Below are 14861 nucleotides of genomic sequence, written 5' to 3'. Positions count from 1 at the left end.
TATAGGCATATACCATCATGCCCACCTTTGTGTGTGTGTGTGTATGGCGGAACTGTATTCTTTTTTTTTTTTTTTAATATGAATCTTTTTTGTAGATGGACACACACAATGCCTTTATTTTTATGTGGTGCTGAGAATCGAACCAGAGTCCCACCCGTGCTAAGCGAGTGCTCTACTGCTGAGCCACAATCCCAGCCTGGGAACTGTATTCTTTGAAAGTGTCAATGTCATAAGGGTTAAAACTCTTTGATGTTTGTAACTTGTTTTTTTTAAATTTGAATTTATTTATTCTTTATCTTTTATTGACTTTATTATTTTTTAAATACACGATAGCAGTGGAACGCATTACAATTCTTATTACACATATAGAGCACAATTTTTCATATCTCTGTATATAAAGTATGTTCATGCCAATTTATGCCTTTATAATAATGTTTGTAATTTATTCTCAAATAAATCTGAAAAAATTTGTGTGGTAGGTGTGTGTGTGTGTATAATAAAAACAAGAGGGAGGAAGAAGAGTATGGGCACAAATGGTAAAATAATGGGAAAAAAGAGTAACAACAGTTGAATCTGGGTAAAGCATATACTGGTGTTCTTTGAATCAATTTTAGTTTTGTAACTTTAAAATTATATCTAAATAAAAACTTAAAAAAATAAGTGCTCAATCTACCTGAGTGAGTCCAATAGAAATGAACTAAACAATTATTATCTTTGGTTTATTATTAAACAAAGCACTGGTTTCCTGGAAGACTCCATGATCAAGAATCAAACAGCTGGGACTGGCAAGATGGCTCAGTGGTAAAGCACTTGCCTAGCATGCATGAGGCCCTGGGTTCAATCCCCATCCCACATTAAAAACAACAGCAACAACAACAATGGTTAAAAAAAAAAAAAGAATAAAATGGCTAACTACTGATCTTTAAGGAACTGAAAGCAGCACACACTTATAAGACAGGCAATTACAAATTTATAAAACCTTTCATGAGGGCTATGAGAATGGAGAATTTATGTGTATTGGAGGCACAATCTCCTGACAAGTTGCTTTGTTTAACAAAGTTGTGAAAATGAGATGGTACTCACAGGCCTTCTTCTTTAATGATTTCCAGGAGCACCATGTGTGTAGTTTTGGACTTTCTTTTCTCATCAACTACAAGACCAGAGAATATACAGGTAAATTTTGAGAATATTATTTCCAGAATCAGCAAGTTTCACTAAAAATGCCATTCCACTGAGTAGTCTTTCATCTGATCCTTTTTGAGTTCCCTAGTTTCTCAGATCCTTCTGTGGTATCCCTGTGCTAAATCCCCAACTATAGATTCCTTGAATTTCATCCATTATTCATAAAGTATTTTTAGTTCAATTCCTAGTTTCCAAAGTGAAGATTTTCAAAGATTTTATTTATTTCTAAATAAAAACTTAAAAAAATAGAGCAGAAATTTATCTCATATTTTATACAGCTCTTGGTTTTTAAAAGTAATATACATATTCTTATTTTTTAACCCTAACACTTTATAAAACAGAGAGGAAATAAATAATTATCTTCCTTTTACAAAAGAGGCTACAGACACAAAAGCAAAGTCAGAATTAAAACTCAAGTTTCCAATGTTTCAGGCTTGTGCTACTTTGTTTCCTTATCTTAAAAACAAAGAAATTTTAAAAACTCTTAAGAAAAAAGCTCTGTTTTTCCTGCCATTCTCACTGAAAATAAAACTCCCTTCAATTGACTTCAAATTTCCTACCCATACTTAAAAAACAAATGGAGAACATAAATATATATGGTAATTAACCAATTTCCTAAGAATTGTGAAAATGAGATGGTACTCACAGGCCTGTATGTACCAGGTAGTGGTACATACATACTCACAGGCCTGTATGTACCAGTATGGCTCATGAAATAGCAAATTAGAAAATCCTTAATGAAGGTAATCTGACAGTAACTATCAATATTACAAACTCATTTACCCTTTGATCCAATAATTCCATGTCTGGGAATTTATTCCACAAAACTGACAGAAACAAACTGGCATATGAACATTTCTATTCTTATATCATATTTGTAATAAGCACCCAAGTATCCACAGTAGGGGAAGGGTAAACAGGCTATGGTGCATCCATGCTATGGAATGCTCTACAGCTCTAAGGATTAAGAAGTTCCTTAAGTGCAGATCTGAAAAGTCTTTAAAACATACTGTTAAGTTTAAAATTCAAGATACAAAATAGTATGTAAGGTGTACTTTTTGTGTAAGTTAGGGAGAAAATTAGGATTATATATTATTCCATAAATAAAATCTTCAGGGCTATTCAGAAAACTAGGAAAGGCTACCATTACTCAGTCTCAAGGTTCACTGCTACTCTACAGTGAACTCCAAATCCTAAACATTCCTATTCCCTTTTTCTTCCCCCTCCTTCCTTCTTCTCCCTCCCTCCTTTCCTTCCTTCCTTCCTTTCTTTTTCTTTTTTGGTACTGAGGATTGAATCCAGAGGTGCTTTACCACTGAGCCACATCCCTAACTCCTTTTTTATTTTGAGACCAGGTCTTGCTAAATTGCTGAGGCTGGCCTCAAATTTGTCATCTTCCTGCCTCAGCCTCCAGAGTCGCTGGGATCTTGCTGTACTGCCCAAGCTGGCCTCTGAACTCCTGACTCAAGCCATTCTCTTGCCTCAGCCTCCCAAGTATTGGGGACTACCGGTCAACAAGCAGTGGGCTCCCTCTTACATTCTGAAGAACATTCAAATTGAGAAATTTTTTCTAGCATTGCTGATTCCAAAGAAACAACACAAAATCAATGTTGACTATAATAAAGAAGAAACAGGGTAAAGGCAGACAAGAGTGAGTTTTCTGTGTACTATATACCATTTTATTTATCTTGCCTTTTGAATTACAAAAAATTAATGCCTATACAAAAACTCTAAATTGACTCTCCATTCTGTTTCCTTTGAAAAGTCAGATGGTACTGGGGGTGTTACATTTGCCTAGCATGTGTAAGGTTCCATCCCCAGCATCCCCCAAAAAAGTTATATGGCTTATTAGAAAAAATCATAATGATTCAAAATTATGCAAGCCCATTCAGGTTCTCTCAGATTAGAAAATGGCTAAGGCTATGACTCATCTATATATGATCTTCGGCTAATTAGGAACAACAATGATGACCAGCAAAGTCAGTGAAAGCAGACTTCTGTGGGATCTCTACAAAAACAGAATCTCCTTACCTTAATAAAGAATTCTAAAGAAATGTTTGCTTCCTAATACCAAATGAACAGAAATATAATTAACACTCACCCTGAAGACGAAGTCTAGCTGTGTCCAAGGGAAAAAACACTGTCATTGCAGTCACACTTCCCTGAAAAGTTTGAAAGAGGTTTTAGCTATTACAGTATCACAAACACAATGAGCCACAATTTCTTTTTTTTTTTTTTAATTTCTTTTTGCCCAGTACTGGGGATTGAATCCAGGACCTTTCTAGGCTAGGCAGGTGGTCATCTCTGAGCTATATCCCCAGAGGTTTTCAAATTTTATTGAGACAGGGTCTCATGAAGTTGCCCCAGCTGGCCTCAAACTTGTGATCTTTCTGCCTCAGCCTCCCAAGCAGCTAGAATTACAGGAATGCACCACACCAGGAGCAACAACTTTTATTTTCACTTTATTTATTTATTTATTTAGGAACCATGGATTGAACCCAGGGGTGCTTAACCACTGAGCCACATTCCCAGCCCTTTTTATTTTTTTATTTTCAGACAGGTCTCACTAAGTTGCTTAGGGCCTTGCTAAATTGCTGAAGCTGGCTTTGAACTTTTGATCTTCTGCCTCAGTTTTCTGAGTTGCTAGGATTACAGTTGTGCTCCACCACCCCCGGCAGCCACAACTTTTAAATGAACAAAAGCTCATTATTACAAATTGTTCAAACCAAATTTTCAGTGAACACATAATTTTTTTTCCTCTGCTCTCCCATCTTAACTTATAGCTTGTTAGGAATTAAAAACNCCTTTCCTTCCTTCCTTCCTTTCTTTTTCTTTTTTGGTACTGGGGATTGAACCCAGGGGCACTCGATCCGATCACTGAGCCATATCCCCAGTTTGATTTTGTATTTTATTTAGAGATAAGGTCTCACTGAGTTGCTTAGCACCTTGCTTTTGCTGAGGCTGGCTTTGAACTTATGATCCTTCTGTCTCAGCCTTCTGAGCTGCTGGGATTACAGGTTTGCACCACGATGCCTGGCTGAACACATAATATTTTAATCCATTTGGATTATCTAAATTAAAATTTAGATAATTTTAAATTTCTACTGTTTTATGCTTAAACAATATAATTTAATTTTCCAGACAAGATCTCATTTATCTTTCTGATACTTAAAAAGAAAATGTAGTAAGTGGTAAACGGATTTTAAATCTTTTGCAGGTTAGTTGCTGATACCATGAGCACTCTTATGCCCTCCAAAGCTGAAATATTCAGTAGTTAAATAGATACACACTTCTATTTTCTGTGCTTAATCAATATATTCACCATAAATTAAAAAGGCATGTAAGAATCATACTATTCTTTAGAGTTTTGAGCTGGGTTCGGTGGTATACACCTGTAACCTTAACTACTCAGGAAGCTAAGGCAGGAGGATTCCAAGTGTGAGGTCATTCTGGGCAATTTAGTGAAATCCTGTCTCAAAATAAAAGAGCTGGAACTATTGCTCAGTGGTAGAGTCTTACATGCATGAAGCCCTGGGTTCAATTCCTAGTACTGAAAAGAGAAAGAAAGGAAGGAAGGACAGACCCCAAAATAGTTTTTTCTTTGTTGGTATTCTAAATAAAATACAATATATAAATTTTCCCAAGGTAATGCAATAACACAAATTATCAGCCTTTCCATTCATACGACATTAAAACAGACAAAAAAACAGAAGCACCTATTTAGGGATGAAATTATACACATGAATCTTCCAGTTCAATTTCTGGTTTTCAACCCAGATGCAACCCCACTGGTGTACAGTCTCAGGCATAAAATCAAGTTTTAGGGGGCCGGGGTTGTGGTTCAGTGGTAGAGTGCTCACCCAGCATGCATGAGGCACTAGGTTCAATCCTCAGCACCACATAAAAACAAAATAATGTGTCCACCTAAAATGAATAAATAAAATGAAACTAAAAAAAAAATCAAGTTTTATGTCAGTGATCTAACAATATTTACATATAATATTTTAATCATAGCAACTAGAAACTGTGTGAACTTTAAAGATAAGTGTGAAAATTTGCTGGACGAATAGGTCAGTTTGGCCAGGGGCAGTGGAGCACGTCTGTAATCCCAGCAGCTCAGAAGGCCGAGGCAGGATGATCAAGAATTCAAGGCCAGCCTCAGCAATTTAGTGAGGCCTTAAGCAACTCAGTGAGACACTGTCTCTAAATGAAATAGAAAAAGGGTTGGAGATGTGGCTCAGTGATTAAGAATCCTTGGGTTCAATCCCTAGTATGACCCCCACCAAAAAAAATAGGCCATCTTGCTTGACAAGAGAAAACATTATATTATTATTATTAGTATTATTATATTAGTATTCTATGAAACTCAGATAAAATGTTACCTCCTCTTTCCCATCAGGCTACAAGGTTGTTTGGCTCCCTAGGTTCTCTCTTATAGCACTTAATATTACAGTTAAATCTAACAACTCTTCTATGTTGTGAGAATATTCGTTCTGTATATTGGCACATCATAGATTCTCAATTAAACATTTATTTAACTCACTGTACTTTTAGTTATTTATGCTTTTTTTGATGACTTCAAAATAAATGTCTTTTTCTAGTAATAACTGGATGATACTCAATGTCTTAGGAAACAATGGCCCACATAGACCGCCCCCCCAAATTTATAAATCCATGATTCCTGCATCTTTGCTCACTTTACAAGCAATTTTCAAGAAAAATGGGGCTCAGAAGTCAGAGAAACCTTATAGTATTTCTTAAAGCTGTGTGATGAATGCCTGGTCGCGTGGTACTGCATGATTATGCAGTATACTGCCTGGATAGGTCATCTCCAGGCCTACAAAGAGCTTTTTAAATAATTTGGCCACTTCCATTTCTCTTCTCTGCCAACTTTAAAGAGAATTCCCAACTTAGAAGCTATACCTAGTGAAACACTGAGAAAAGTCAACAGTCAGCTTATTGGTTTATTTACCTCCTTGAAAACTGGCATACAAAAATTCAAATCAATAAAATGAAATAAACTGGGCATGGTGACTCATTTCTGTAATCTCAGAGGCTCAGGAGGCTAAAAGGTTTGCAAGTTTGAAGCCCCTCTTAACCATTACTGCAAGTGAAACTTTAAAAGATTACCAAAGTTGGGCATCTAGGTTGGTTCCACAGTTTAGCTACTGTGAATTGTGCTGCTATAAACATTGATGGGGCTGTGTCCCTGTAGTATGCTATTTTAAGTCCTTTGGGTATACACCAAGGAATGGGATAGCTGGGTCAAATGGTAGTTCCATCTCCAATTTTCCAAGGAATCTCCATACTGCTTTCCATAGGGGCTGTACCAATTTGCAATCCCATTAGCAATGTGTGAGTGTGCCTTTTCCCCACATCATTAACAACACTTATAGCTGCCATTCTGACTGGAGTGAGATGAAATCTTAGAGTAGTTTTGATTTTTAGCACAATTCACAATAGCTAAACTGTGGAACCAACCTAAATGCCCTTCAGTAGATGAATGGAAAAAGAAAATGTGGTATACATACACAATGGAATATTACTCAGCAATAAAAGAGAAAAAATCATGGCATTTGCAGGTAAATGAATGGAGATGGAGAATATAATGCTAGGTGAAAGCTAATCTCAAAAAAACCAAATGCCAAATGTGTTCTCTGATAAAAGGAGGCTGATTCATTGTGGGGTTGGGAGGGGGAGCATGGGAAGATCAGACGAACTCTAAATAGGGCAAATGGGTGGGAGTGAAAGGAAGCGGGTACAGGGGTAGAAAAAATGGTGGAATAAGATGGACATCATTACCCTAAGTACATGTATAAAGACACAAATGGTATGAATATACTTTGTATACAACCAGAGATATGAAAAATTATGCTCTATATGTGTAATATGAATTGTAATGCATTCTGCTATCATATAAAACAAATTAGAATAAAATTTTTAAAAAAATTTCTGTAAAACTTGAAAAAAAAAATTACCAAAGACAGGGCTGGGGATATAGCTCAGCTGGTAGTGGGAGGAGGAGGAGGAGAAATAATAATAATAATGAAAATTTTTTTGTGGACTACTCTGAAGACAAAACATATAGTCCAGTGTAGTGTATGTCCTGAACTTGTTAATACTGAAATGTATGAAAATATGCCCCTTCAAATAAACAATTTTGACTATCTATCAAAATGTACTCCAAATCCTTAAAGTAATTTTAAAACAGGGGCATTTGTACATCAGAGACTTGCTATATTTGTCTCTTAGCCAAGCAAACACAAAGATGTCTTTTTATAAGCAGCTGTTACCTGAAGCAAAATATTTAATACATATGTGAGTTTTATGCCAAGCTGTATAAGCACATGATTTTTCAGAATTTGAATTAAATTCCTCTTAACATAAATACTCAATGTTTTTTCCCCTGAGGACTGTTAGCACTCATACAAAATTAGAAGGCACAAAAGTCTAAGATAATAACCACAATGTACAACACTTGTGCCAGAGAGGTGTAAAATAAATTTTTAATTTTAAGTCCCACAGAATTAGAACCATGTGAGTGGGAGTTCTATTGTTGACAATAATTATAATTTCTAAACACCCTCCTAGTTACCAAAAATATCTTTAGTTATAACATTCTGTCTCCTCCTTGTGCATTTAACCAGTTTGTGTTGAGAGAACAAGTTAATTGCAACACAGCACTGGCACTTGGACCAATGGAGTCCCTTCAGCGGGAAATGAGCAGAGTAGGGCTGGCATGTAGTGGGCAGCCTAAAGCCAGAGTGTTGGAGTCAGGGTTAGAGCCAAGCTCTCCTTGACTCCTACCTAGTTCTAGTACTTCTAGTCCTACTCCAGTTCTCAACCTTTCTTCAACCAAGAGACATATGAATTTTAACTTCACTCTTCTCTTCCACTCATAAAAGTATACAAAATAAACACACACAAAACAAACAAACAACAACAAAAACAACAAAAAAACGGGAAAACAAAATAACCCCCTAGTAGTAGCTACATCCATTTCCTATGCATTGCATCTCTATATAATTTTTTTTTAACAAAAAGCATGTGTTTGTTTTAGTTTTAAAATGGGAGAAAAGCAAAATCTCTTCTTGCATCGAAAAAAGATTTAATTTGTAGAAAATTGTATATACCAGGGCTGGGGATGTGGCTCAAGCGGTAACGCACTCGCCTGGCATGCGCGGGGCGCTGGGTTCGCTCCTTAGCACCACATAAAAAAAATAAATAAATAAAGATGTTGTGTCCACCGAAAACTAAAAAATACATACTAAAAAAAATTCTCTCTTTAAAAAAAAAAAAAGAAGGAAAAGGAAAATTGTGTATACCAAATAACAGCACAAAAAGACATAAAACAAGGATGGACCAAACTGAAAGGTGAAATAGACTAATAATCATGGTGGGAGTTTTTTTTTTTTTTAATTAGAATTATTAGCACATATTAATTGTACAAAATTATGTTTCATTGTGATAATTTCACACATGTACACAAAATACTTTGATTATAAACATCCTATTACACTCTTATTCCTCCCTTCCTCCAGTTCCCTTTTGCTTCCCTAATGGCCCCCCTTCTACTTCGTACCCACTTCCCCCCCCCCATTACATTTTACATGAGCAAAAACATGAGATACACGTCTAAGTCTGGTTTATTTTGGTTAACATAATGATCAACAGTTCCATACATCTTCCTGAAAAGTACATGATTTCATTCTTCTTTAAAACTAAATAATATTTTGTTATGTATAACACATTTTCAAAAAAAATTTCAGGGGCAGGGGGCAATACTGGGGTTGAACCCAGGGCCTCATATATTCTAAAGCAAGTGCTCCATGTATTCCTATCCCAAAAAGTAAGTATTTTTTAAAAAGACACCAGAATAAGAGAATTGATATATCCCAGGGATTCTCAAAAGTATTATATATTAATAATATAATAATTATTTAACTAATTAATATTATTTTAAATTAATATATTAATATAATTAATATGATATATATTAATATTATATGTTCTCAAAGTATATTCAGGAGATCCCTGAATGTCCCCAAGACCTTTCCAGGACTCTGCAGCATCAAAATTATTTTTATTAAGAATTATTTTGGCCAGGCACAGTGGCGCACGCTTGTAATCCCAGCAGCTTAAGGAGGATGAGGCAGGAGGATGGCAAGTTCAAAGCCAGCCTCAGCAACTCAGCAAGATCCTGTCTCCAAATAAAATATATAAAGGGATGAAGATGTTGCTCAGTGAATAAACACCTATGGGTTCAATCCCTGATACTAAAAAAGAAAAAACAAAAAAAAGAATTATTAGGAAAGAAGAACTATTCACCTTTCTTTTTCATTCTCTTACTATAAGATGAAATTTTCCAGAGATTACAACAATGTGTGTTGTATGAGAGACTGAATACAGAACCAGATGAAAAGATTCAGCTATCTTCTATTAAGTCCAATATTTGCAACTATAACATGAGGCCACTTTTCTCAATATTTTTTGGAAAATATAGTTTAAAAAATATGTTAATATGTAATAGGCTTAATATTTTTAATGAATAAATATTTCAGTGATTTCAGCTTTAATATCTAATAAATATTGTTATAGCCACATAAACAAAAGCTCTTTAGAGTGTGCAATTTAAGAATATAAAAGTGTCCTGTGACCAAATAGTCTGAAAACATACCATTAAACACAAAATCATTACTAACAAACTTCATTATCTTTAAAAAATTATTAGTTTTTTTTTATCACTGCTAATACACCTTTCATCGTATTTTATTATATCAGTGTGACATAAAACAGCAGTTGACATCATACTACCTGAGTTGTCCAATGTCTTCTCCAGAAAAATTCTTTAAAAGGCACATAACTTATAAGAAGAATAAATACAGCCTTTAATCAATACCTTAGAGACAATTATTTATTAGGTTTTTTTTTCCAAAACTTTTTTTAGTTTTCGATGGACCTTTATTTAATCAATTTACTTATATGTGGTATTGAGGATCAAACCCAGGGCCTCACACATGCCAGCAAGCGTTCTACCACTGAGCCACAACTCCAGCCCTTATTATAAGAGTTTTTTAAATGAAGGTGTGATAATGTGATATAGTAACTATATATTTGGTCTTTATCCTAAGTTCCCCCCACAGAGGTCCTTGTTAAAACCCTTATTAATTTTCCTGAGTGAAGGAGCATGTTTTGTTATAATACTGGTTATTATAACAAATATAATACCTCAAGGTATTATAAATAATAAATAAAGTCTTAAGGGTCTGGGGATGTGGCTCAGTAGTAGAGCACTTGCCTCAAAGAAAAGAAAAATATCACATCTTAGTTCCTTGGTCCAGACACAAGGACATCTAAGTTCCTTGGAATCTTCAAAGTGTTAAGTTTCTTTTCATATGCTAACCAGATGCCTGCGGTCCCCTAGACAGCTTGAGCTTGGTCACCAGAAAGACCAAGGCATGATAAGAGGGTTGGAACTTTTCAGTTCTACTCCACAACCTCCAGGAGGAAAGAGGAGCCAAGGATTGATTAATCACCAATGGCCAATAATTTAACCAAAGATGCCTATATGCGGCCAGGTGGTGCCCGTCTATAATTCCAGCAGCTTGGGAGGCCAAGGCAGTAGGATCTAGAGTTCAAAGCCAGCTTCAGCAATTTAATAAGACCCTAGGCAACTTAGTGAGACCTGTCTGAAAATAAAAAAAGATCGGGGATATGGCTCAGTGGTAAAGCACCCCTGGGTTCAATCCTGATATCAAAAAGTAAAAATAAAAACAAAAAAAGGATTTGGAGACACAAATGATGAATGTCTGAGATAATAAATTTGCCAAAGATCCTTATCTGATTATTACACATTATATACATGTACTGAAATGTCACACTGTACCTACAAATATGTACAATTACTAACTGTCAATTTAGAATACAAAATATACTTAAAAATGGTTTAGAGAGCTGGGTGTGGTAGTGTATGCCTATTATCCTAATGATTTAGAGGCTGAGGCAGGATGGAGGCTGAGGCTGGCCATAAGCAACTTAGAGACCCTTAAAGGGCGGGGATGTAGCTCAATGGTAAAGTGCCCCTGGTTCAATCCCGATACCAAAAAAAAATTTTGGATTTCAGGATTGTAAAACATTCCTAACTTCAAGGGACAGAAGCTCCCATGCTGAGGACACTTTGGGACCTTAACCTATGTATCTCTTCATCTGGCTATTCATCCGTATCCTTATCAACTGGTAAATATAAATAAAGTACTTTCCTGCCTTTTATGAGCCATCCCAGCAAATTATCAAACACAAGGAGGGGGTTATGGAAACCCCTGATTCAAAAGTTTTAAGTAAGAAGTAAGGGAGACCCAGGACTTGTAACTGGCTCCTGGACTGGGGAGTCTTGTGGGACTAGGCCCTTAACTTGTGGAATTGAGACAGAGACCACCATAGAGATAAATGTACTTCTGGACCTTAATTCAATGGCCTGACAACCGTTAAAGGATAGAATAATTTTTTTTCCTCTGCTCTCCCATCTTAACTTATAGCTTGTTAGGAATTAAAAACTTGGTGTGTGCCTTACCTAACCCCTTAAACTACCTTATTATCTTCTGAGACCACGATGCTCTTACCATGACATTCCCAGGACAAACAACACAAAGGAAAAAACTTTGAATTTGCCATGAGAATGGCAAATTCCCAGACCCATGAACATGTTACTTGCCATGATTTGTGTTCTCTCTCATTTCCCACCTATGTGTTCTCTTAACAGTTATGGCAATTCACACCTATCACAAGACAGAGATGCTTATACAGAATGTGGCCTGATATTAAAAACTTATGTGCCTCCAGGATGATAAGTTTGCTGCTCTCATAGGGGCGAGGGGTGGGGGGAACGACACACCTTTAAAATGTACCTAAGCCAGGTATTAATGTACCTGTAATCAGAGCAACTTGAGAAGGTGAGGCAGGAGGATCATAGATTTGAGGCTAGCCTCAGCAACACAGGGAGATCCTGTATCAAAAGAAAACAAAAAAGGGCTGCAGATGCAGCTCAGTGGCAAAGTACCCCTGGGCTCAATCCCCAGAACCACACACACAAAAAAGAAATCTTAAGGCAATTTTCATTCCTCAAACTCAGCCCCTTCCCTTTGTTCAGAAAGCCATGCTGACACTCTGGTCAGAACTAAAAAAAAAAAAAAAAAAAAAAAAGAAAAAAGAAAAAAGAAAAAAAGCCTTGCCTGTATCTTCTCTAGCCTCATTTGTTTTCCATTCTACTGTCATCAACTCAAAGTTAGCATATTCAGCATCAGAAGCTGAGGTTAACTTTAGGTAGATAGTGTCAGAATTGAACTGAACAACCATAGTAGAACAGAAAGACTAGGTAATTGATAAGAACATCTAATAGGATGCTAAAAGATGAAACAAGTGTGAGAGTGGAACTGAGTTAACATTCTGGAAATTCAAATGTTACTATGGTTAGAGTATAGAGAGTAAATCGATTTAAGAGTACAATCACAGGCCAGACATGGTGATATACACCTGTAATCCTAGCTTCTCAGAAGGCTGAGGCAGGAAAATCCCAATTTTAAAGCCAGCCTGGGCAACTTAGCTAAATGCTCTCTCACATAAAATTTTAAAAGGGTTGAGATTGTAGCTCAGTGTTAGGGTACTTGCCTAGCAGGCACCAGGCCCTGGGTTCTATCCTTCAAGTTTCTTTCCTTCCTTTCCTCAGCTGATCACCAGAATGGACCTTAATATACTTAGCAAAAGCCTCTGACTTTACCTTTGCTTACCTCTAGAGCCTAAAAAGGCTCTATCTATGGTATTATTCAGTCCTAAATATTTTCTTATTTCCATTATGATTTCTTCTCTAACACATATATTATTTAGAAGCATGTTTCCAGCAAATATAGCAGCATGTGACCTAGACCCAGCTACCTAGAAAGATGAGGTAGGAGGATCAGTTGAGCTCAGGAGTTCAAGGTCAACCTAAGCAATATAGCTAGACCCCAGTATTTAAAAAAAAAAAAAAAAAGAATTGCTGATGATATGGTCTTATATCTAAAAGACGCTTCCACCAGAAGACTTCTAGAGCTGATAAGTGAATTAGCAAAGTAGCAGGATACAAGATATACAAGATCAACACTCATAAGTCAACAGCTTTCCTATACTTCAACAGCAATTCTGCTGAGAAAGAAATGAGGAAAACTATCCCTTTCACAATAACCTAAAAACAAAAACAAAAGCACACAAATAAAAAACCAAACTTGAGAATCAATCTAACTATAGCAATAAAAGATCACTATAATGAAAGTTATAGAATATTGAAGAAAGAAATTGAAATGACTTTGGAAAACACTGAAGAAAGAAATTGAAATGACCTTGGAAGACCAGAAAACCTCCCACGTTCTTGGAAAGGCAGAATTAATATTGTCAAAATGCCCCATACTACCAAAAGCAATATATATATTCAATGCAACCTCCATCAAAATAACAGAACTAGAAAAAAATCTTTAAATTCATTTGAAAGAATAAGAGAACTAGAAGAGCCCACCCCCCCAAAAAAAAATCCTGAGCAAGAAAAGCGATGCAGCAGGCATCACAATACCCAACTTCAAATTATAGTACAGAGCTATAGCAACAAAAACAGCATAGTATTAGCATCAAAAATAGACATGAAGACCAATGGAAAAATAGAAAACACAGAGAGAAACCCATATATTTATAGCCACCTGATACTTGACAAAGGTAACAGAAATAAATGTTGGGGAAAAGATAGCCTTTTTAACAAATGGTCCTGGAAAAACTGGATATCCAGGGCTAAGGTTATAGCTTAGTGGTAGAACACTTACCTAGCACATGTGAGGCACTGGGTTTGATCTTCAGTACCACATAAAAATAAATAAATAAAGTAAAGGTATTGTGTTCCATCTACAACTAAAATAAAATAAAATAAACCCTGTATATCCATATGAAAAACAATGAAATTAGATTCCCATCTTTCACTCTGCACAAAAGTCAAATCAAAATGGATCAAAGACATAGGAATTTAACCAGAAACCTTACACCTGTTAAAAGAAAACAGAGGGTCAACATTCTATCATACAGACGCAGCTACTGACTTCCTTAACTAGACCCTTCAACCTCAAGAAATAAAACCAAGAATCACTAAATGAGATGTGATCAAGTTAAAAAGCTTTTACACAGCTAAGGAAATGATTAAGAGCATGCAGGGCCTACAGAATGATAAAATATTTGACAGTTGCTCCTCTGACAGGGGATTAATATCAAGAATATACAAAGAACTCAAAAAAACTTAACACCAAAAAACCTCACAAATTGATCAATACATATGCAAAAGAACTAAACAGACGTTTCTCAAAAGAAGAAACGCAAATGGCCAAGAAATATATTAAAACATGTTCAGCATCTCTAGTTAACAGGGAAAAACAAATCAAAACAATACTAAGATTTCCTTTCACTCCAGTCAGAATGGCAATTATCAAGAACACAGTAATAGCTGGGCACAGTGGCACATGCCTATGATCCCAGCAATTTGGGAGGCTGAGTGAGGAGGATCGTGAATTCAAAGCCAGCCTCAGCAACTTGATGAGGCCTTAAGCAACTTAGCAAGACCCTGTATCAAGATAAAAAAAATAAATAAAACAGACTGGGGATGTGGCTCAGTG

At 36.0% G+C, this 14861-nt stretch overlaps 1 protein-coding gene across 3 annotated transcripts in view; it reads right to left on the bottom strand.

Moving 5' to 3' along the window:
• Slc25a17 (solute carrier family 25 member 17) overlaps window positions 1-14861 on the bottom strand; it is a 56779-nt gene that overhangs the window by 22684 nt on the left and 19234 nt on the right. For 2 of the 3 annotated variants that reach the window (XM_015501882.2, XM_048803098.1), the window contains exons 2-3: window positions 3284-3344; window positions 1084-1150 (exon numbers count right to left, since the gene is read on the bottom strand). In XM_015501882.2, the coding sequence (XP_015357368.1) occupies window positions 1084-1150; window positions 3284-3344 (128 nt within the window). Of the gene's footprint in view, window positions 1-1083; window positions 1151-3283; window positions 3345-12107; window positions 12159-14861 lie in introns of those variants that run through there. The other variant, XM_015501883.2, reaches the window with a different exon arrangement.

Source organism: Marmota marmota, unplaced genomic scaffold (genome assembly GCF_001458135.2).
Source record: "Marmota marmota marmota unplaced genomic scaffold, marMar, whole genome shotgun sequence".
NCBI classification, from domain to species: Eukaryota; Metazoa; Chordata; class Mammalia; order Rodentia; family Sciuridae; genus Marmota; species Marmota marmota.
The sequence above is the reverse complement of the archived record's forward strand: the minus strand, read 5'-3'. Positions and strand labels throughout refer to the sequence as shown.